Below are 22,910 nucleotides of genomic sequence, written 5' to 3'. Positions count from 1 at the left end.
TGTGGGTAAACCCCCACTGAACCCTGGGTCATATCGACCAATTTCACTGATCAAAACAGATGCAAAGATTTATGCAAATATCTTGGGCGGTAGATTAGGGCAGGTTATGGCAAAACTTGTCTCACCTCGTCAGCATGGGTTTATCCCGGGACATGATACTATTGACCATGTTTGTAGAGTAATCACCCTATTAGGTATAGCCAAGGTAAATAAGTCACCAATCAGACTAGTTACTACTGGATGCCGAAAAATCCTTCAACTGAGTTTCTTGGGATTACCTTTGGGACAACCATAAGTGTGGCACACCATAAGGAACCCTCTTCCAAATGTTTTCTGGACCTGCGGAAAATCACAAGAGGAGTGGAACTTTTGTCTGTAACCTGAGAGGAGCCATGAAGGACTGGACATGCTTTCTCTTGTATTCAGGAAGTGAATTCCAAGGGTAAGCTGGAGGACTTCCTGTGTGGCTACAAGGACACATCAGGCTGAAAGAGGTCTTTTGCCTTAAGTGGCCAGCTAAGCCGTATAAACTGGACCTTCCTGGTGACCTATGTTGGAATGAGATCTAGCTCTTAAGTGCCTTCCCTGAGGTATTGGGAGCCTTAGAAGTGACTCGGAAGCTGATTCAGAAACCATGAATATTTGGGACAAAAAGGGCTACATTAGAAGGTAAAACATTTGACTGGGACACACCTGGTTGGTGTATGTGACCTGTGGCTCCATCGTGGTTAGCCTGAAATTGTGCTTAGGTCCCCTGTCTAGAGCGACCATAGACTATCACTAGCAATTAACATTTTTTGGTGCTATTTTTATTTAAAAGTTTTAAAAATAATATATTTAGTTCACCTGTTTGAACTTTGGACATTTAGGTATTATTTTTTTATTACATTTTACTGTATTCTTATAATTTGGTTTGGGATTTTTATTGTTTTGTATTATTACGTTATCACTGCATAGCTACATTAAACATTGCCCTAAGGTAAGCCTGTCTGCTCTGTACCAAAGCTATCAGGGGGTTGAGCTCAGGTTAATTTAGTGTTTTGAGGGTTCAACCTGACAAGGGTTGTGATTATTCCTTGATGTAAAGGTACTGAACCCAAATAATCTGGTTTCCTATACTGGTGTTCAGCAGTGGGATCCTGGAGTGTGTTTTGCATTACCACACAGTGATTTGAGCTCAATCTCCCTCTCACAATTTAAATTGACAGCAAAAATCAGTTTAGATTTTTTACATATTCACTCCTGCACTCAATGTTTGCACCTTAGGTTTATGGGAACATAGAGGTGGATCTGGCTAATGTAGACAGACTTAGCATGGCAGACCTATGGAGTATGTTCTAGCAATGAAGGCTAAAGCTGAATAAACATTTGAAGAAGGATTACCACACTGCCCTCTGAGCCTGGCAGGAGGGCTGTCAGCTACAGTCCACCTCAGAGGAGACTGAGGATGAAGCTGAGGAGGGGAAATAAGGCTGACATTGATGAGGCCCCATTGCCAGAGGTGAGTTTTCCCTATGAAGCAGCATCACCTGCATTATACAAGGCAGGGACCGGTGTGTCCTCTCGCAGTTTCTCCTCATCACAGCAAGAGGCTAGACAGATAGAAAGGGTCTGGGACTTACAGCTGGCCACCGTTGCACCTGAGGAAAAAGGTTGTCCTGGTTACTGAGGGGAAGGCGGCAGTCGCAACCTTTGCTCTGGAGGAGAAAATGTTTAATTAGGCTTAGAAGAAAAGAAGGCTCTGCTGACCCATGAGAGGAGCCAGCATAAGATGGACGTGAAGCCCTGAAGGGCATCCACGTCAGTGAAAATAGTGGCAGTGATTCATAAGTGCCTAGGAGAGATAAACAAAGAGTCCACATCCCAAACTAACTGGTGCTGAGTTATGTGGTGGGGTATGACATTGTTAAGTTGTTTGATGTGTAAGAAGTGGCCTTGTATGCATATAGTCCCAGAGAAGGACTGGTGGAGAAGCCTCTGCATGCACATGTCCATTGTGAGGAGGGATACCCTATCTACACAGAAGCAGATTAAGGGGGTCATTCTGACCCCGGCGGTCATGGACCCATGACCGCCGGGGCCAGGGTTGGCGGGAGCACCGCCAACAGGCTGGCGGTGCCCCGCAGGGCATTCTGACCGCGGCGGTTTTGCCGCGGTCAGAAGTGGAAAACCGGCGGTCTCCCGCCGGTTTTCCGCTGCCCATTAGAATCCGAGCTGCGCCGCCATGGGGATTCTGACAGCCCATACCGCCATCCTGTTCCTGGGGGTTCTCCCGGCAGGAACAGGATGGCGGTATGGGTTGTCGTGGGGCCCCAGGGGGCCCCTGCAGTGCCCATGCCAATGGCATGGGCACTGCAGGGGCCCCCGTAAGAGGGCCCCACAAGGAATTTCACTGTCTGCATTGCAGACAGTGAAATTCGCGACGGGTGCAACAGCACCCGTCGCACCTTCCCACTCCGCCGGCTCAATTCTGAGCCGCGTCCTCGTGGGAAGGTTGTTTTCCACTGGGCTGGCGGGCGGCCTTTTGGCGGTCGCCCGCCAGCCCAGTGGAAAACCCAGAATCACCGCAGCGGTCTTATGACCGCGGAGCGGTTTTCTGGAGGGGGGAACTCTGGTGGGCGGCCTCCGCCGCCCGTCAGGGTTAGAATCACCCCCTAAGTTTCCCCCCATGAAGGAGGCCCTGATATAAAAATTTTGATTAACCCCAAAAATGTATCAGGGATTGTCAGAAGCAGTCACACCAGTCTTGGATGGATTCTGTGGACTCATCTACCCAGGCTCCATTCGTTGAGGGACGGGGGAGGCCAGGATAATACAGTAAAAGGTCCTGAAAGGGCTCAAAAGACAATTTTGCAGGGAGGGTTTCCAAGACCACTTCTGAGCAGAATGGGAGTTTTGGTGGGAAGAAGCCGTTGGTGCCATATCATCAGACTCAGTGATAATGACTGTCTACAGAAAGGGCACAAGAAAGAGGACTCTGTATGCACCCCAAACCCACTCACAGGTGGACACTCTACAGGAGGGACTAGTGTAGCTCTGAGGTACATTATTCCCAGGAGAAGAGAGAAGAGCATGCCCTAGTTTCCCTTAGTTGAGAAGTGGATCAAACAACAAGCTGGCCGTCCCCGAGGGGGGTTGACATTATTTTCAGGAGGTCTAAGTGAATGGTGACCCTGTCACTAACCTGAGCAATATTGTGCCAGCCAGACAAGGGTGGCAGCAAGGCTCGTATTCTCAGATCAACAACTGCCATGACAGGTCTGTCGGGTATGGCTGTCCCATGGGGAGGAGTATGTGTGCATTATGCCCATGGTATCCTTAGAATGGGATGAGGTATTTGCCCAGACGAGGATCATTGTCATTCCCCAGATGTCAACTGAACGTACCGATGGCAATGAGCTCCCACTCGTGAGATAGGAGCCAGAAGTGTGGCAGTTCAAGATGCCCCAAAAGCGCCAATTTCTTGGGGTACCATCTATACACAGAGAGTACTGAGGCCCACGCAAAAAGTAAAGTGGTATGCGCTGGATGCCATGCACAGCGGGAGGATGAAGGAGTGAGGGGTTACCTGCTCTAGAAGGAAAGCACCCCAAGACCGACACTGATTAGGCCACCTCTGACCTGGAGGTGCTGCCTGTGCTGTCGCAGAGACAGGAGACGTGCACCAGGCAGATCCCTTCATGACCCTGCTGGAGTGTGTCACCCTTGAAGGAGACTGTGTGTCCGCCCAGAAGTTCTGAAATAAATGCCAAGCACATGTTCAGTCTTGGGGTACAGACCTTGAGCGGAGGAGCCAGTCTCAGGGTATCACCTGAGATGGTGTAACTAAGAGGAAAAGGGGGGTATCTGCAATCCAAAGTTGTTGCGCCCCACTCTGAGAAACCTAAGAAGCCAAATGAACCTCAGGAGCAAGTAGGGGACTCCTCCCCAACCCCATGGCTAAAGGTGTAGTTCCTGTCACTACAGCTTTCAGTGGCCTCTGTTGATTGTTATCCTTTTGGGCAGAGGTTGCCCTTAGCCGAGGATAGATGCCTGATCTAAGGGGCCGAACGGGCCACATAACCTCAAAGGTTATTATGGCACAGTCTGCCTATTGGAATGTATCTGTGAGCAAGCTAGGATTAGGTGCCTCATGAGTGGAGATGTAGGTGAAGGGAAGGATTCCCTATAGACAAGGTTAGTGACTATGGAAGATGTTAACAAAGGAGTACAGGTAGCTTCAGAAGGGCATAAAACAGACAGATGCCACTGCAGAAGCGGCAAATTGCACACGTTCTACCACCTGAGAAGGGAAGTCCATCAAGGCCTTTTGCAGAACCCTATTTTATTGCTGGTTTGTAGACTATGCATACTGGGTCACTGCTGTCCAGTGCCCGGTGTATGCGCTCCCACCCTTAAAACATGCAGAAATTGACTCATCCCTGATTGGTGTATTTAACTTTTTTTTTTAAAAAAGGCCATAGCATGTGGCCAAGAAATACACCTATGACATGAAAAGTTAACTGTCATCTGTGGACTGCAGCACTTATTGTGCCATCCACTAGTGCGACAAAAGAAAACATGGCTTCAGGCCTGCCTATGTAGCTCGACTGCTGCAGTGTAAAATCTGCAGTGCAAAGTGTTAAAAAAGCCCCTTTTCACAGGTAAAAAAAACTCCCTTGTAAAGATTTGTAAGTCACCCCTTTGTAAGCCATGCAGATCCACAAGGTAAGGTGCACTGTATTTAAAAGAGGGACATATTGGAAATTAATGTTACCATTTCCTTGTGGTGACAAGTCCCTAAAAGCTATTTTCACCTTGTCAGTTATAGCTGTCCTATGTTGAAAACCAGAGTACAGATTAAAATACTAATACTGTATTTCAGGAATAGGACCAGCTACAAAAATAATGAAACTCCTATTTTTAATAGTTATTAAAATCAAATTCAATGGTGAAGTCAGATGTTTAATACATATTAAGGAAAAGTAACTTTTAGAAAGCTATTCTCTACCTGTCCGAGCAGTAAGAAACCTCTGCCAGCTCCCAGCCTTTGCTCGGTCTTGAAATAGGTGTTAACAAGGTGTAAAATGCCTCCCAGAAGCAAATAATAAGGTGAAGTGAATGGGCAGAGATTACTTCTTTGAACTCCATAGTATAATGAGAGCCAAAGTTTAGTGTGGCTGAAGACTTTCACCACCTTGAAAATACCCTGACATATGGCATTTTGGGCCTGTTTCAGTAAGACAAACAGGAACTACTGAAAGAAATGGGTGGGGTTGGCCCCAAGAACTTTCACCCTATTGGTTAGACAGTACATATGAGTCACCCACAACCCAGTAGACGGTGCCAGGAATAAATGTGGCACCTCAAGGCACACACTTTAGAACATTTTCTGGACCTGCAGACGATGACTTGACCTGCTGTCTGTGAACCAGGACAAAGAAGTGGACGGACTCCCATGATCAGTTGGGTAGCCTTCTGTGTAGCTACAAGGAGACAACAAGCTGTAAAAGGCCTTGTCCCTGGAGTGTCCAGCTGACTAGTGGCAACTGGACTCTGCTGGTAGCCTCTTTTGGAATGCGTTCTGGTTCTCCCTAAGTGCTGCTCAGGAGGTCCTGGGAGCCCTAGAAGAGACCCGGAGGAGCTGCTCCAGAAATCCAGAAAATCCCGGACTAATAAGATTAAGTCAGAAGGTAAAATCTTTGACTGGAACGAACCTTGTTGTGTATCGGACCCATGCTCCATCGCAGTCAGCCTGAAATTATGCCTAAGTCATGGTCTACTGTGATCAAAGACTATCATAGCTGCTTTGCACTTTTTGGAGGTATTGCTAACCAACACTTTGAAAAATTGTATATCCCTGGTTCCCCTTATTGAGTTTTTGTCATTTCTATGTCATCTGGTTCATTAAACTTTGCTATATTCTTCTAATTCAGTTTGGGATTTTTATTTTTTGGGCATTTTGACTTTATTACTGTTGTATTACTCCAGAAATACTTTACACATTGCTCTAAGTTAAACCAGTCTGCTATGTGCCATAGCTAGCAGGAGTTGAGCTCAGGTTACTTGGAGGGTTCACCTTGACAAAGGTTGTGATTATTCCTTGAAGGGGACATCGTGGTTATTCCTTGAATGGTTGTGATTATGCCTTGAAGTCTTCCCACTCCAAATCATAACCCAGTTTCTTACAGGCCTTGATATCAATAAACTACATATAGGATTAGTATGACCTTAAGGATCAGCGGAGTCCTGAGCTTCCATGGTTACAGAATGGTACTGGTCTTAATATGCCATCAAATCCGCTGAATGGTTGAATGATTTAGAAATACTATTATGGTGAAAGGATCAAAAAGGTCATGTTTAAAAACAGAATATAGATTAAACTCTTTGTGAATGTCAACTGTTTTTTAAAAATCTTGTTTAAAAATGGTGTTGCCATCAAGGAAGGAATTTCTCCAGCAGCACCCCTCATCATAATGAAATGATTACGACAAAGCACTTTAAAGATAATTTGCCTGTGAGTAGACAATCACTATATGATGAGTGTGAAGGAAGATGGTGTGCTTCATCTATCTAAAATTTATATGTGAATAACAGATCTTGAAGCTTGGTCAGCATATTTTGCAGCTGTAACCTACAAGCTGCTCATTCTATGTTTTCTGGCAAATTAAATATCCTTAACCCCTTGTAAGCCACGGACGTAATGTTTAAGTCCATGGTTGCACTTCTCAGACGCCACGGACGTAACCATTACGTCTGTGTACCGGCCCTCAAGGGAACCGCTAGCGCTCCCCTAGAGGGCCGTCCCCCCACCCCACCAGGTCAGGGTTGGAAGGGGAATCGCTCCCCAGAGGGTCAAATTATTTTTAGCCCATTTAAACCCCTAGACAAAAGGGATAATTCGTTTTTTTTGTTCATTTTTTTTTTTTATATGTGGGTAGGGACCCCTTAGGCAAGGGTCACTCCCCGGGGATTGTGGGGGAGTGGAGGGGGAGGCATAAGGAGAGCGGCCCGCTGGGGGGCTAATATTTTTAGGCCAAAACCCCTAGACACCAGGCATAATTTTTTTCTTTGTTTATTTTTTCATATGTGGAGTGCGACCCCTTAGGCAAAGGTCGCTCCCAGGGGGTCCAAATATAATTAGGCCAATCTGCCCCCGGGAGGGGCAGAAACCACTAGACACCAGGATGTTTTATTTTTTATTTTTATACTTACGCATATGGGAAGCGGCCCCTTGGCCAAGGGCCGCTCTCCAGGGTGTGCAAAACATTTTTAGCCTATTTCTGCCCCCTCTGGAGTCAGATCGGCCTAATATAATAGGGCCAATCTGCCCCTGGGGGGCAGAAACCTCTGGACACAAGGGATATATATATTTTTTTATTTACTTTGTGTTTTTATGTATGGGGAGCGACCCCTTAGGCAAGGGTCGCTCCCCTGGGGGGCAAATTGTATTTAGGCCATTTCTGCCCTGCTTAGGGGCAGATCGGCCTATTTTTGTTAGGCCAATCTGCCCCCGAGGGGGGCAGAAACAACTACACACCAGGGATTGGTGTGTGTGTATGTATGTGTTTTGTTTGAGGGGGGGCAGCCCCTTGGGCAAGGGTCGCTCCCCATGGGGGCACATTACTGTTGGCCATATCTGCCGCCCTTTGGGGCAGATCGGCCTGTTTTTGGAAGGCCCATCTGCCCTCAAGGGGGGCAGAAAGCCCACCAGAGAAGATTTTTTTTTTCAAAATAAGAGGATGGGGGTATGGCCATAACCCCACCCCAAATAAATGGGGCCAAAGTTGTTCTGCCCACCAGTGGGCAGATTGGGCAATTATCCCCGATCCACACCACGGGGGGAGGGGGCGTTTGCAGAAAGTCTACTAGATGCCAGGGATTTAAAAAACACAAAAAATAGTGGGGTGGTGGCTACCAATCAGTGTTGGCCTGGTTATGCCCCCACCCCAAATGAAGGGGGTAACAGTCTTTCAGCTCTCCCCGCACACTAAAACATCTTATCCCACAGCAAGCAAGAGGACATTTGATTATTTTGGATTTTGGTTTTACATTTGGGCCATGAGAGCTCGGCTGACTCTCAAAATCGTCCCACTTGGAATGGTGAGGGCTGCACTTTTTGGACTTTGGGACGCTGCCATGTAGAAAAATCCACAAGACCTAGACACATCTGAAAACTAAATATCTGGTTGATTACAGGGTGGTGTGCTTCACATGCACCCCTCACCATTTTCTTACCCACAATGCCCTGCAAACCTCCAACTTTGCTGGAAATCACACATCTTCCCCCATTTTTGTGATGGAACCTTCCGGAATCTGCAGGAATCTGCAGGAATCAACAAAATTCCTACCACCCAATAAAAATTGGGGTATCATTTTTACCGGGAGACTGAGGGGAACGTTGGGTGGTAGGAGATTTGTCCCAATGCAGTGATCCCACACAGAAATGTGGGAAAAATTAGATTTTTTAGCTAAATTTGAGATTTGCTGAGGCTCTCGGGTAAGAAAACATTGGGGGATCCACCAAGTCACACCTCCCTGGACTCCCTCGGATGTCTAGTTTTCAGAAATGTCTGGGTTTGGTAGGTTTCCCTAGATGGCTGCTGAGTCCTGGACCAAAAACGCAGGTGCACCCCCGCCACCCCCTGCAAAAACAGGTAGTTTTGTATTTGATAATTTTGATGTGTCCAGAAAGGTTTCTGCGGCATTTCCTGTCGGGGACACTAGGGCTACCCACACAAGTGAGGTACCATTTTTATCGGGAGACATGGGGGAACGCTGGGTAGAAGGAAATTTGTGGCTCCTCTCAGATTCCAGAACTTTCTGTCACCGAAATGTGAGGAAAAAGTGCTTTTTTGGCCACATTTTGAGCTTTGCAAAGGATTCTGGGTAACAGAACCTGGTGAAAGCCCCACAAGTCACCCCATCTTGGATTCCCCTAGGTGTCTAGTTTTCAGAAATGCGCAGGTTTGGTAGGTTTCCCTAGGTGCTGGCTGAACTAGAGGCCAAAATCTACAGCTAGGCACTTTGCAAAGAACACGTCAGATTTCAATGTAAAAATGTGATGTGTCCATGTTGCGTTCCCTGTCGCGAGCATTAGGCCTACCCACGCTAGTGAGGTACCATTTTTATTGGGAGACTTGGGGGAACACAGAATAGCAAAACAAGTGTTGTTGTTGCCCCTTGTCTTTCTCTACATTTTTTCCTTCCAAATGTAAGACAGTGTGTAAAAAAGACATCTATTTGAGAAATGCCCTGTAATTCACATGCTAGTATGGGAACCCTGCAATTTAGGGATTTGCAAATAACCACTGATTCTCAACACCTTATCTTGTACCCATTTTAGAAATACAAAGGTTTAATTGATACCTAATTTTCAGTCTTTACATTTCAGCAAATGAATTGCTGTATACCCGGTATAGAGTGAAAACCCATTGCAAGGAGCAGCTCATTTATTGGCTCTGGGTACGTAGGGTTCTTGATGAACCTACAAGCCCTTTATATCCCAGCAACCAGTCCAGCAGACGTAACGGTATATTGCTTTAAAAAATCTGACATCGCAGGAAAAAGTTACAGAGTAAAACGTTGAGAAAAATGGCAGTTTTTTTACCTCAATTTCAATATTTATTAATTTCAGCTGTTTTGTTCTGTAGGAAACCCTTGTAGGATCTACACAAATTACTCCTTGCTGAATTCTGAATTTTGTCTACTTTTCAGAAATGTTTAGGTTTCTGGGATCCAGCATTGGTTTCACACCCATTTCTGTCACTAACTGGAAGGAGGCTGAAAGCACAAAAAATAGTAAAAATGGGGTATGTCCCAGTAAAATGCCAAAATTGTGTTGAAAAATTGGTTTTTCTGATTCAAGTCTGCCTGTTCCTGAAAGGTGGGACGATGGTGATTTTAACACTGCAAACCCTTTGTTGATGCCATTTTCAGGGAACAAAAACACACAAGCTTTCTCCTGCAGCCCTTTTCCCCATTTTTTTGAAAAAAAAAAAGAAATCTTCACTGTATTTTGGCTAATTTCTTGGTCTCCTTCAGGGGAACCCACAAAGTATGGGTACCTCTAGAATCCCTAGGATGTTGGAAAAAAAGGATGCAAATTTGGCGTGGGTAGCTTACGTGGACAAAACATTATGAGGTTCTAAGCGCGAACTGCCCCAAACAGCCAAAAAAAGGCTTGGCACCTGAGGGGGAAAAGACCTGGCAGCGAAGGGGTTAAAGTGTATTGTCTGTTTTTTCATAGGAGGAGTTTTGGTAGTAACTGATCAATCATGGGTTTATTGTCTCCAACTGTATTTTCATTATCAGAGACCTTGTTTGACAAACTGGCCACATCTCTCTGTGAATATTATTAATATATACACTTATCAGTAATAAACTGAACAGCATGAATTTCTTCTAGAATTGTGCTTAGTAAGGCTCTGCTGGATCAAAAATCTTAGATTTAATAAGTGGGTGGGATTAGGCTTGCTTCCTTTTGTTTTGGTGACACGATATGCTTTTGTTATCCATATTTAATGTTGCTATATGAAAAATACAGTATTAAATTGCTTCAGATGCACTATAGGAAAACTCTGTCAATAACTGAACAATATCGGTGCACAATTTATATAAAGTTAGAGAAAAATCACTATAAATAAGATAGCTAAGATACATAGTGCAAGTAAACACTGCAGGCCATGAAAACTGGAGTAAAGCAAAACAAGTCAACTTTGTCCAATGGTGCAGCAGCTTAAATGGACATAGAAGGTTCTAGGCTTGAGCTGTACCTCTCGCATCAGAGTCCCCGCCTTCTTTGGCTAAATTTTCAGCATACAGCAGCAGCAGAGAAGTACAAAGAGCCAGATCACACTCACAGAGGAAAACACCTTCATAATATCTGACTTTAGTTCCAGAAAGCAAGGCAAGAATATGCAAAAGGAATTCAGGTACCAATGCCCTTTTTTTGTTTTTGAAAACATCGCTGATTAAGCAGGCAAGTGCAGCTCATGGAAAGGCAGCTATCTCAAAAACTGTGCTCCTGCAACCTCCCGAATTATTAGGATTGTGTACTCCTCTGGAAGCAGCGAGGGTCCTCCATGTTTGCTGGGACACCAATCAAAAATGGGTCTGACACCAAATGATTACTAAATGCCCTCCAGCTGTCCGTAAAGCAGATTATGTTGCTAGGTGCCCACCAACCTGCTCAAGGTGAAGTGCTGGAAGGTAACGCTTCTGTTGAAAGTGCTGCTAAAAATGCTGCTTTAGCCCCTGACTATGATATGACTTTGCATGTATCACAAACTATTGAACCGCTCATGCCCAGTACATAAGATCTCTTAAGATTACAAGAGCTAGGGCCTCAAAAGAGAAAGGTGGTTTGGTCGCTGTATGGGAGTCAGAAACGAGCAAGTTACTTACCTTCGGTAACGCTTTTTCTGGTGGATACATTAGCTACTTGTGGATTCCTCACCTAATGAATTCTCCCCATGCGCAGCATTCGACGGAAACTTCTCTCTCTAGCTCTGCACGTCGGCGAGGACGTCACAATTGCCCGACTCCACGCGGCTCATTGTGACGTCATTGTGGCAGTAAGAGGTCCACACCATTTTTGACGTGCCTTTCAAACATATAAAGAACATCGACAATCTACACCCTTTAAGATTAATAAGAATAAACTTTATAGAGAATCTTTATCTAAAAACCTTTGCACAATTCTTTAAAAAAGGGCACATACCAACATGAATGGTTTGCAAACTTGAAAATAACTTGAATTAGAACTATAAACATATATACATATGTAGAAACATTGAAACTAAAGCACTGAAGTGCACACCCAAGGCGATCCTGGTATGACCAGACAGACAACGGGGAGGCGGGAGGGACCGTGAGGAATCCACAGGTAGCTAATGTATCCACCAGAAAAAGCGTTACTGAAGGTAAGTAACTTGCTCTTCTGATGGATACAACTACCTGTGGATTCCTCACCTAATGAATAGAGTCCCAAAGCAGTACCACCTCGGAGGAGGGTGTCCGTCTGGTCAAACCAGGAAATCCTGCAGCACTGACCGCGCAAAATGGCCATCCCTCCGCACCTCCGCATCCAAACAATAATGCTTCACAAAGGTGTGGAGGGAAGACCAAGTCTCAGCCTTGCAGATGTCCACCATCGAAACACCTCTGGCCAAAGCCGATGAGGTTGACTTGGCCCTGGTGGAATGAGCCCTGATCCCCTCAGGAGGATCCTTCTTTGCCAATGAGTAACATATTTTAATACAAAGAACGACCCACCTGGAGAGCGTTCTCTTGTGGACGGCCTTCCCCTCCCTCGTCCCCACGTATCTGATAAAGAGTTGTTCATCCAACCGGAACTCTCTCGTCCTGTCGCCATAAAAACTGAGAGCCCTCTTAGGGTCCAGATGATGGAGTCTTTCCTCCTCCTTAGATGGATGCGGAGGAGGGTAGAACGTTGAGAGAGTTATTGATTTTCCCAAGTGAAATGAAGACACCACCTTGGGGAGGAAAGCCACCCTGGTCCTCAAAACCACCTTGTCCTTATATAAAGTGGTGAAAGGCAGGTGAGCAGAAAGAGCCTGCAGTTCGCTAACATGTCTAGCCGACGTGATGGCCACCAAAATCACAGTCTTGAAAAACAAATATCTTAATGGGCAGGAATGAAGTGGCTCAAAGGGGGAGCCCATCAAAAAAGTCAACACCAAATTCAAGTCCCACTGCAGCATAATAAAAGGCCTGGGAGGAAATGTATTAGTAAGCCCCCTCAAAAATCGAACAACCAAAGGAGATTTGAATAGAGAGGGCTGATCTATAAGATATAAAAAAGCCGAAAGGGCCGAAAGATAGCCCTTAACCGTGGCCATAGCACAACCACGCTGAGCCAATGACAATGCAAACAACAAAACATCAGAAAGATGGGCACTTAAGGTCTCTCCACACCAACGAACAAAATTAGCCCACCTACTTGCATAGACCAACTTGGTGGAGTGTCGTCTGGCCGATAAAAGAACGTCCACCAGCTCCGGTGGGAGAGAAAAGGAACTCAGGTTGCCCCGTTCAATCTCCAGGCATGAAGGTGCAGGCTCTGGAGGTGGGGGTGTAGAACCTGCCCCTGCGACTGCGAGAGGAGGTCTGCCCTGAGAGGGAGACGGAGCCGCGGGTACAGTGAGAGTCGGAGAAGGTCTGCATACCACACCCTTCGTGGCCAATCCAGAGCTGTCAGAATGACTTGGGCCCGGTCTCAAAACCCGAGGAATCAAGGGTATGGGAGGAAACGCGTAAAGCAACTGGTCGCACCAGGACATCCGAAACGCGCCCCCCAACGCTCCTTGCATCGGATACTGAAGGCTGCAGAACGACGGACAATGCGCGTTCTCTTGAGTGGCAAAGAGGTCTATGTAAAGAACTAGATCCGGATGCAGACCCCACTCGTGGTCGTCCGAGAAGAAGCGACTGAGTTTGTCCGCACGTACGTTTAGGACCCCGGCCAAATGGTTTGCCACTACACAAAGCCAATGGTCCCGAGCCCAGGACCAGAGTCGCAGAGCCTCTCTGCAAAGAAGGTACGACCCTACACCCCCCTGTTTGTTGATATACCACATCAAGGTCATGTTGTCCGTCAGAATCTGAACTGACTGACTGCGAAGGGAAGGGAGGAAGGCCTTGAGGGCCAAACGAATCACCCGCAGCTCCAGCAGATTGATATGAATCCTCTGTTCTACTGGAGACCAACGACCCTTGATCTCCAGATCCTCCAGATGAGCTCCCCACCCTAAGGTGGAGGCATCCGTTATCACCGTGGCCACTGGAGTTGGCTGCGAGAACGGCTTCCCTTGAGAAAGGTTGCCTTCCACATCCGCTGCAGTGTCTCTGGAGATCCTTAGCGATTCCCCGAGATCTCCTCTCTGCTGAAACCACTGCTTGCAGAGGCATCACTGAAGAGCGTTCATATGCCAGCATGCATGCGTGACCAACAGAATGCAAGAAGCGAACAGACCGAGCAAACGAAGGACCTTGAGGACCGGAACTACCGCTCCTTCTTGAAACATTGGAACCAACGCCTGAATGTCCTGTATCTGCTGTGGCGGAGGAAAGGCTCGATTCAATGTCGTGTCCAGTACTGCCCCTATGAACAGGAGACGTTGAGAGGGCTCTAGGTGATACTTGGCCACATTTATTGAAAAACCCAGACTGAACAACAACTGTGTTGTCAGCTGCAGATGACGCAACACAAGCCCCAGAAACTCGGCTTTGATCAACCAATCGTCCAGGCAGGGGAATACTGCTACTCCCTTCCTCTTGAGGTGTGCTGCAACAACCGCCATCACCTTCGTGAAGACCCGTGGTGCAGAAGTAAGACTAAAAGGAAGGACCGCAAACTGGTAGTGCTGCGATCCTACCACAAACCGGGGATACTTCCTGTGCGACTTGAGAATGGGAATGTGAAAATAAGCATCCTGCAAGTCGACCGACACCATCCAATCCTCCTTGTCCAACGCCAAAAGCACCTGTGATAGAGTCAGCATTTTGAATTTCTCCTGTTTGAGGAACCAATTCAAAATCCTCAGGTCCAAAATAGGCCTCAGACGACCATCCTTCTTGGGGATCAGGAAGTACCTGGAATAACACCCCTGACCCCTCTCTTGCTCTGGAACCAACTCCACTGCACCCTTCAATAATAGGGAGAGAACTTCCTGTTGTAACAGCAGGAGATGATCTTCTGAACAAAAGGAAGGATGGGGAGGGAAGGGAGGAGGAATCTCCCGAAAGGGAAGGGCGTAACCTCTTCTCACCAAACTGATGACCCAAGAGTCTGTTGTTATGGACTCCCATATGGGGAGAAAAAGTGAAAGCCTCCCCCCTACCGGAGAGGTATGAGAAACAATGGCAAGAGGACTAGGGCTGGTTTCCTTGAGGTAACCCTCCAGAGGAAGAGGAAGGGTGCTGCTGCTGGGTGGCACCTCTTGTGCAGACTCTACACCGCCCCCTGTATGAGCGATAAGGGAGGCTGGAGGACTGCTTCCCCGGCTGCTGTGACCTCCCACGAAAGGAAGCACCTCTTCCAAAAACACGCAGCCGTCTAAAAGATCGAAATGGGGTAGAAGCAGCCTGCAGACCCAAAGATCTAGCTGTGCCCCTACATTCTTTAAAGCGCTCTAGCGCATAGTCCGCTTTTGAACCAAACAGTTTTGCCCCATCAAAGGGCAGATCCAGCAACGTAGACTGGACGACTGTCGAAAATCCAGAAGTGCGTAACCACGCATGCCGTCTGGAGGCAACGGAAGTCCCCATGGCTCTTGCAATAGAGTCCGTGGTATCCAGCCCTGTCTGAACAACCTGCGTAGCTGCCGCCTGAGCATCTGAAAGAAGACTACGCGAGTCCTGGGGCATGTCCGGAAGTACAGCCTTCGTCGCATCCATTATGGCATGGATATACCTGCCCAGAATACATGTTGCATTGGCAGATTTTAGAGCCATGCGGTGTTTGCATAAAAACTCCGGATTCCCAGGCACAGATCTATAATGCCTGGCCACCGACCTACTAACAGCCGAAGAGGAAACAGGCTTCTTCCAAACCTCTTCGATCGGATCCATCAGGGCTTCATTAAATGGTAGAAGAGGATCCGCCATGGCTGTAGCAGGATGCAAAACCTCAGTCAAAAGGTTGGTCTTTACCTGCGCCGTCGGTAAAGGAAGATCCAGAAATGCTGCGGCCGTCCTAATAACAGAGTGGTAAGAGGCTGCCTCCTCTGTATATTCACCAGGGGAGGCCAGGTCATACTCTGGAAAGGTATCTAGACCACTTGCTGTGTCCAACCCAGGGAAGTCACCCTGGGGATCGGTGATCTCCCCTTCTTCGAGGAATTGCTGCTGATATTCCCTCTCCTCAAAGTCTAAGGGCCTTTTGACGTGACCTCAACTTGGACTCGAGCCCCGGCGTCGACATGGAGCGGAGCGACGTCGGTAAATGGCGCCGGGAAGGCGTTATGACAGGTTCTCCGGATCCACCCGACGCCGCAGATGGATCCATCAGCGCCATGGAGAAGGCACCCGCATCCGATGCCGACATCCGACTTCTCAGCTCCATCACCTCTGACACCGGCGTAGAAGGTCTCTCCCTCGACGTCGAGGGCTGCACTGTTGGCATAGGGGCCTGACTTGAATCTCCAGCCGAAAAAAATGGCATAAACGGCGTTGGTTTATATGTAGCCGGAACGCCGAGATTGAAAGCCAGGGGACCAGTGGGGCCAGCCGGCGCACCACGTCCCGGAGCCATGTTTTGAAAAATCTGAAACATGGCATTAAGGAATGCCTCAGGATCCGTACCCGGAAACGAAAGATAAGCCTGTGGAGCCGGTGCCGGCCCCAGGCTGGACTCTTAAGGTTCAGGATGCACCGGCGAAGCCAGATGACTTTGAGGCTCCACGACTTCAAAGACTGATGGCGCCGGGGACGTCTGCGGCGTCGCAGGTTGAGGGGACACCGTCGGACTCACTTCCCAACACTTCCGGTGCCGGGGCGATGGAGACCTCGACGCCGACTGACTTCTGGACCGACGTCGCTTCTTATGGGATGACTTTCCAGAAGAGGACCAATGGTGCCGCTTCCTCTCCTTCTTGGACCTCGCCAAGAAAAGCTTTGCCTCGCGTTCCTTCAATGCCTTCGTGTAAGGAAATGCCTCCTTGGCATGGTTACCCCCTGACATTTTGCCTTTGCTGATGACAAGTTATGATTTGAAAATGTGCTGAGGCCTGCTAACCAGGCCCCAGCACCAGTGTTCTTTCCCTAAAACTGTACTTTTGTTTCCACAATTGGCATACCCTGGCATCCAGGTAAGTCCCTTGTGACTGGTACCCCTGGTACCAAGGGCCCTGATGCCAGGGAAGCTCTCTAAGGGCTGCAGCATGTCTTATGCCACCCTGGGGACCCCTCACTCAGCACAGACACACTGGTTGCCAGCTTGTGTGTGCTGGTGAGGAGAAAATGACTAGGTCGACATGGCACTCCCTTCAGGGTGCCATGCCAACCTCACACTGCCTATGGCATAGATAAGTCACCCCTCTAGCAGGCCTTACAGCCCTAAGGCAGGGTGCACTATACCATAGGTGAGGGCATAGGTGCATGAGCACTATGCCCCTACAGGGTCTAAGCAAAACCTTAGACATTGTAAGTGCAGGGTAGCCATAAGAGTATATGTTCTGGGAGTCTGTCATACACGAACTCCACAGCACCATAATGGCTACACTGAAAACTGGGAAGTTTGGTATCAAACTTCTCAGCACAATAAATGCACACTGATGCCAATGTACATTTGATTGTGAAATACACCCCAGAGGGCATCTTAGAGATGCCCCCTGAAAACATACCCGACTTCCAGTGTGGGATGACTAGTTTTGCCAGCCTGCCACACACCAGACATGTTGCTGGCCACATGGGGAAAGTGCCTTTGTCACTCTGTGGCTAGTAACAAAGCCTGTACTGGGTGGAGGTGCTTCTCACCTCCCCCTGCAGGAGCTGTAACACCTGGCGGTGAGCCTCAAAGGCTCACCCCCTTTGTTACAGTGCCACAGGGCATTCCAGCTAGTGGAGATGCCCGCCCCCTGTGGCCACGGCCCCACTTTTGGCGGCAAGGCCGGAGGAGATAATGAGAAAAACAATGAGGAGTCACTGGCCAATCAGGATAGCCCCTAAGGTGTCCTGAGCTGAGGTGACTCTGACTTTTAGAAATCCTCCATCTTGCAGATGGAGGATTCCCCCAATAGGATTAGGGATGTACCCCCTCCCCTAAGGGAGGAGGCACAAAGAGGGTGTAGCCACCCTCAGGGCTAGAAGCCCTTGGCTACTAACCCCCCAGACCTAAACACACCCCGAAATTGAATATTTAGGGCCCCCCAGAACCAAGCAAGATAGATTTCTGCAACCTGAAGACGAAGAAGGACTGCTGACCTGAAAGCCCTGCAGAGAAGACGGAGACACCAACTGCTTTGGCCCCAGCCCTACCGGCCTGTCTCCCCACTTCAAGAAAAACTGCAACAGCGATGCGCTCCCCAGGGTCCAGCGACCTCTGAAGCCTCAGAGAACTACCCTGCATCTAAAAGGACCAAGAACTCCAGAGGACAGCGGCTCTGCTCCAAAGAAGAAACAACTATGCAACAAAGAAACAACTTTTAAAGGACTGCACGTTTCCCGCCGGAAGCGTGAGACTTTCCACTCTGCACCCGATGCCCCCGGCTCGACCTGCGGAGAAACATCACTACAGGGAGGACTCCCCGGCGACTGCGACCCTGTGAGTAGCCAGAGTTGACCCCCCTGACCCCCCCAGCGACGCCTGCAGAGGGAATCCAAAGGCTCCCCCTGACCGCGACTGCCTGCTTCTAAGAACCCGACACCTGGTAAAGACACTGCACCCGCAGCCCCCAGGACCTGAAGGATCCGCCCTCCAGTGCAGAAGCGACCCCCAGGTGGCCCTCTCCCTTGCCCAGGTGGTGGCTACTCCAAGGAGCCCCTCCTTGACTGCCTGCTTCGTTGAAGAGACCCCCGGGTCTCCCATTGAACTCCATTGCAAACCCGACGCCTGTTTGCACTCTGCACCCGGCAGCCCCCGTGCCGCTGAGGGTGTACTTTTTGTGCTGGCTTGTGTCCCCCCCGGTGCCCTACAAAACCCCCCTGGTCTGCCCTCCGAAGTCGGGGGTACCTACCTGCTGGCAGACTGGAACCGGGGCACCCCCTTCTCCATTGAAGCCTATGCGTTTTGGGCACCACTTTGTCCTCTGCACCTGACCGGCCCTGAGCTGCTGGTGTGGTAACTTTGGGGTTTCCCTGAACCCCCAACGGTGGGCTACCTTGGACCCAACTTTGAACCCTGTAGGTGGTTTACTTACCTGCAAAACTAACAAATACTTACCTCCCCCAGGAACTGTTGAAAATTGCAAGTGTCTAGTTTTAAAATAGCTTATTGCCATTTTTGCCAAAACTGTACATGCTATTTTGCTGATTCAAAGTTCCTATGATACCTAAGTGAAGTACCTTTCATTTTAAGTATTGATTGTAAATCTTGAACCTGTGGTTCTTAAAATAAACTAAGAAAATATATTTTTCTATACAAAAACCTATTGGCCTGGAATTGTCTTTGAGTGTGTGTTCCTCATTTATTGCCTGTGTGTGTACAACAAATGCTTAACACTACCCTCTGATAAGCCTACTGCTCGACCACACTACCACAAAATAGAGCATTAGAATTATCTCTTTTTGACACTATCTTACCTCTAAGGGGAACCCTTGGACTCTGTGCATGCTATTTCTTACTTTGAAATAGTACATACAGAGCCAACTTCCTACACTTTGGATTAATCTTTTGGCAGGATCCGCATTCTTGGACGTCGTGATCGGAACTGAGGCACCAAAGACAATGGTTGTGCGGATCAGTCACAGACTTGCGACCTCCACATTCCCTGCAGGGCTTGAAACCTGACTTTTTTTTCGGAGCCGACATCCTGGAAATACAACAAGTATCCCTTTTGAGGAGCTAACGATACAGGTAACAGAAAAGTAACCGTTATCGAAGGCACGGAAAAAAGGGAACTGACGTCAGCACGGCGGCGAGGACCTCTTATTTCCACGATGACGTCACACGGAGCCGCGTGGAGTCGGCCAATTGTGACGTCCTCGCCGACGTGCAGAGCTAGAGACAGAAGTTTCTGTTGAATGCTGCGCATGGGGAGAATTCATTAGGTGAGGAATCCACAAGTTTCTGTTGAATGCTGCGCATGGGGAGAATTCATTAGGTGAGGAATCCACAGGTAGTTGTATTCATCAGAAATTTGGATTTTGTGGCATGTCAATTATCTTAAAATGGTCTATCAAAAAATACTTTTTCACAATTTGGCCCATCCTTATCACAGTGCTGCATGTCAGCCGAGATACTATACGCATGCCACAGGCACACACTGGTTCACACCTTACTTTCCCGCAAGTGCTCCTGGAATCCCACTCAAAATCGGACAAGTAAAAGGAACTTACTTTGTGGCTGCTGTAATTCAGGGGCTATGAACGCTTTATGGGTTCAACAGCATTTCCAATGTGCACATCACTTTGAATACCCAGAGAAGGTGAAAAGATTGAATGGAACATTTAAAAACAAAAAGTCTGAGATATGTGAAGAGACTGGGTTAAAATGGCCAGATGTTTTGCCTCTACTCTTACTGTTAATCCAAGCCACCTCTAGTCTAAAGACTAAATTAAGCCTGCACAAGATTGCTACAGGTAGACCCAGAATTCTTCCCTCCACCCCTCCTGTGTCTCCAGCATTACCTAGTTTGCACCCATCTGCAGTTGCACCAACTGAACATTTCCTTGCCAGGGATTTCCTGAAAATATGATGAACTGTATTTACCAGAATGCAGTGGGTAATGTTTGCTGAGATGCCAGCAGTGTGCTCCCTTGCCCCCTGCATAGTTAAAACTCCTCCCAGAGTGAGTAGGCTGACAAGCCTTGGATTATACCTGCACGGTTTGGAGTCGTACTGACCTGATGAAATTTGCACAGCATTTCAAGCATTAACCCTAAAAAACAGCAATCATTCAGAAACACATGTCCCAGAATGCACTGAAATAGCCGCACTGGCTGCACTAACTGATGCTGAACACTCCCACCCTTGTGAGTTACGGAAAATATGATGAACTGCATTTGCCAGAATTCAATGTGGAACTTTTGCTGAGATACCAGCATTGTGCTACCTACCCCTGCAGGTCCTACCTTGGGGCACAGTGCCTAGCAGGGTGATGGAGGAGAAGATGTGAGAAAGAAGTGTGTAAATTGTATTTATAGCCAGGACTCAACACAAAGGCAGCTGCACATCACTAGCCCAGCCAGACATACAAAAATGTGCTGCATGTGTGTACTTAACAGGGGGGTTAATCAGAAAAGGCCCAGCTCTGGTCCCTAAGTGCTGCTCAGTAAACTATGTGGCAACAAGTGCAAGAAAGAGATACTGTCAAATGAGTAAAATGATGCCAACAGAGCAAGTCTTGCAGTTGTTAAGACTTGCAGTTGGTAACATTGGCAGCAGACATGTACCCTTTTTTTTAAAAGAAAAAAAGGGCCAGGATACTGGCCACTGCTTTACAAATACACCGATGGATTAAGATAGAAGTGGAAGAGAACTCAAGCTTGGCAATCTGAGCACAAACCAAACTATCTTTATAAGGCCTAGATTTCACCTACTCCTGCAATGCCGGAAAAGGCCACATTTCTGAGCAGGGGTTCACATCCCAAGCCCATATCATGATCCTGAAGGCTCCCAAACGCAGACGAATGCCAATTAGGTGAGCTCAAGTTGGTTCATGGCTCAGATTCTACCCAGTCTAGCACCCTGAAGATGCAAGGGTGAGAGATGAAGAACTTGGTAGGCTGCTGCCGTAAATGCACAATCAATAAATTAGTCCACTACATATTACCCTTCTGTTTTTACCCTTCTCAGATCTCAAGACCATTGCTCTTTCTGATTTTGTATGAGAAGACACATATTCTTACCTTAGACAAACTGCTCTTTCTTTTCAGGGCAAAAAGGAGATACTGTCAATAAAGGAGACTTGCTGTGCTTCTGTTGTGTCAGCTAGGCCAGTAGCATGAGGAGCAGTCAGCCCACTATATAGAAGAGTTGTCCAGGAAGGGAGGAGCAGCAGGGGTGAGGGTACAGAGGAGCCTGGGGTGAGGGAGAAGTGGGGGCAACCATCAGCAGAGAAGAGAAAAGAGCTCACCTGAGGGAGGAAGATAATACATTTACAGAAAGAAGAGGACAGGAAGGTGGAGCCAAAACTTCTAAAACCAGGCTTCTAGCAGCTTTCTTTTGAAACAGAGTAAAATTAATCTAACCTAAGGAGCAGTTCACTTCCACTTTTCCAAACGGGCTTGAGATCAGTAGAGGCACAAAGCCAAGTTCTCTCAGTACTGCCAGGATGTAAAGAAAGGCCTTGGCTGGGTGTGTGACGGGGTGACCAGGGCAGGGAGGAGCAGCAGGGGTTGGGGGGGCAGTGGAGCCTGGGGTGAGCGGATCTTGGGGGGAAATCAACAGCAGAGAGGGTGAAAGGGCCCACCTGAGGAAGGAAAAGCAATGCACATACAGGAAGAAAAGCAAAGCCAGTTGAAGCTGAAGCCTCTAAAAACGATCTTCTAAAAGCTTTACTGAAATAGCATAGTTATTCTAACTGCTTACTACCAGTTTTCCCTTATGGCTGCAAGGTCAGCAGAGACACAAAAGAAGTTCTCTCAGTTCCAGCTGGACCTAAAGAAACGCCAGCATCAGAGGTGTGAAGGGATGCCCGGACAGGTAGGAGCTGGTGTGGGGGAAAGTAGAGAGGAACCAGCTGCAGCGAAGGAGGAAAGGTCCACCAGAGGGAGAAAAAACAAGACACACACACAAAAAGAGAATGACGGACAGATTGAGCTGCTGACTCTAAAAATTAGATTGTAGCTCTGTTGGCAACAACATATAGATAGTCTAACTGAGGAGAAGCCCGTTCCCACTTTTACAAATGGTCTCAAGATCAGAAGAGGCAAAATAACAAGTTCTCTCAGTGCCACCAGGAGCTAAAAAAACAAGCCTGCACTGGAAAGGAAAGGGGATGACCAGGGCTGGGAGTTACAGGTGGTCCAGCAGAAAAGTAAGGGCAACGGCTTACCTAAAGGAGGAAAAGTAATATACACTGAGAAAGAAAGGACAAATGGATTGAGGCACAGCCCTGAAAATCAGGCTTACAGCTGTTTTATCAACTACCCCATTCACTAGTTTACTAGAGGCCAGCTCAGGTATGGGGCACCCCCTTATTAGTGATGTCAGTACTTCACTGTCTATTGATTTTTTCTCAATAAACACTTTCAGAGTTGACCAAAAATGTAAGACTAAGGGGCTTATTATGCCTTCGGCGGACAGA

General features: G+C 47.7%; 1 protein-coding gene across 1 annotated transcript in view; it reads right to left on the bottom strand.

The window, feature by feature from the left end:
* Nucleotides 1-22,910, bottom strand: part of KIZ (kizuna centrosomal protein) — a 737,711-nt gene that overhangs the window by 7,566 nt on the left and 707,235 nt on the right. Inside the window, exon 15 of the mRNA XM_069236553.1 lies at nt 15,120-15,872. Coding sequence (XP_069092654.1) covers nt 15,120-15,872 — 753 coding nt within the window. The remainder of the gene's footprint in view (nt 1-15,119; nt 15,873-22,910) is intronic.

This window comes from Pleurodeles waltl, chromosome 5 (assembly GCF_031143425.1).
Source record: "Pleurodeles waltl isolate 20211129_DDA chromosome 5, aPleWal1.hap1.20221129, whole genome shotgun sequence".
NCBI lineage: Eukaryota > Metazoa > Chordata > Amphibia > Caudata > Salamandridae > Pleurodeles > Pleurodeles waltl.
Note: the sequence above shows the minus strand (reverse complement) of the source record. Positions and strands in the feature narration are given on the sequence as shown.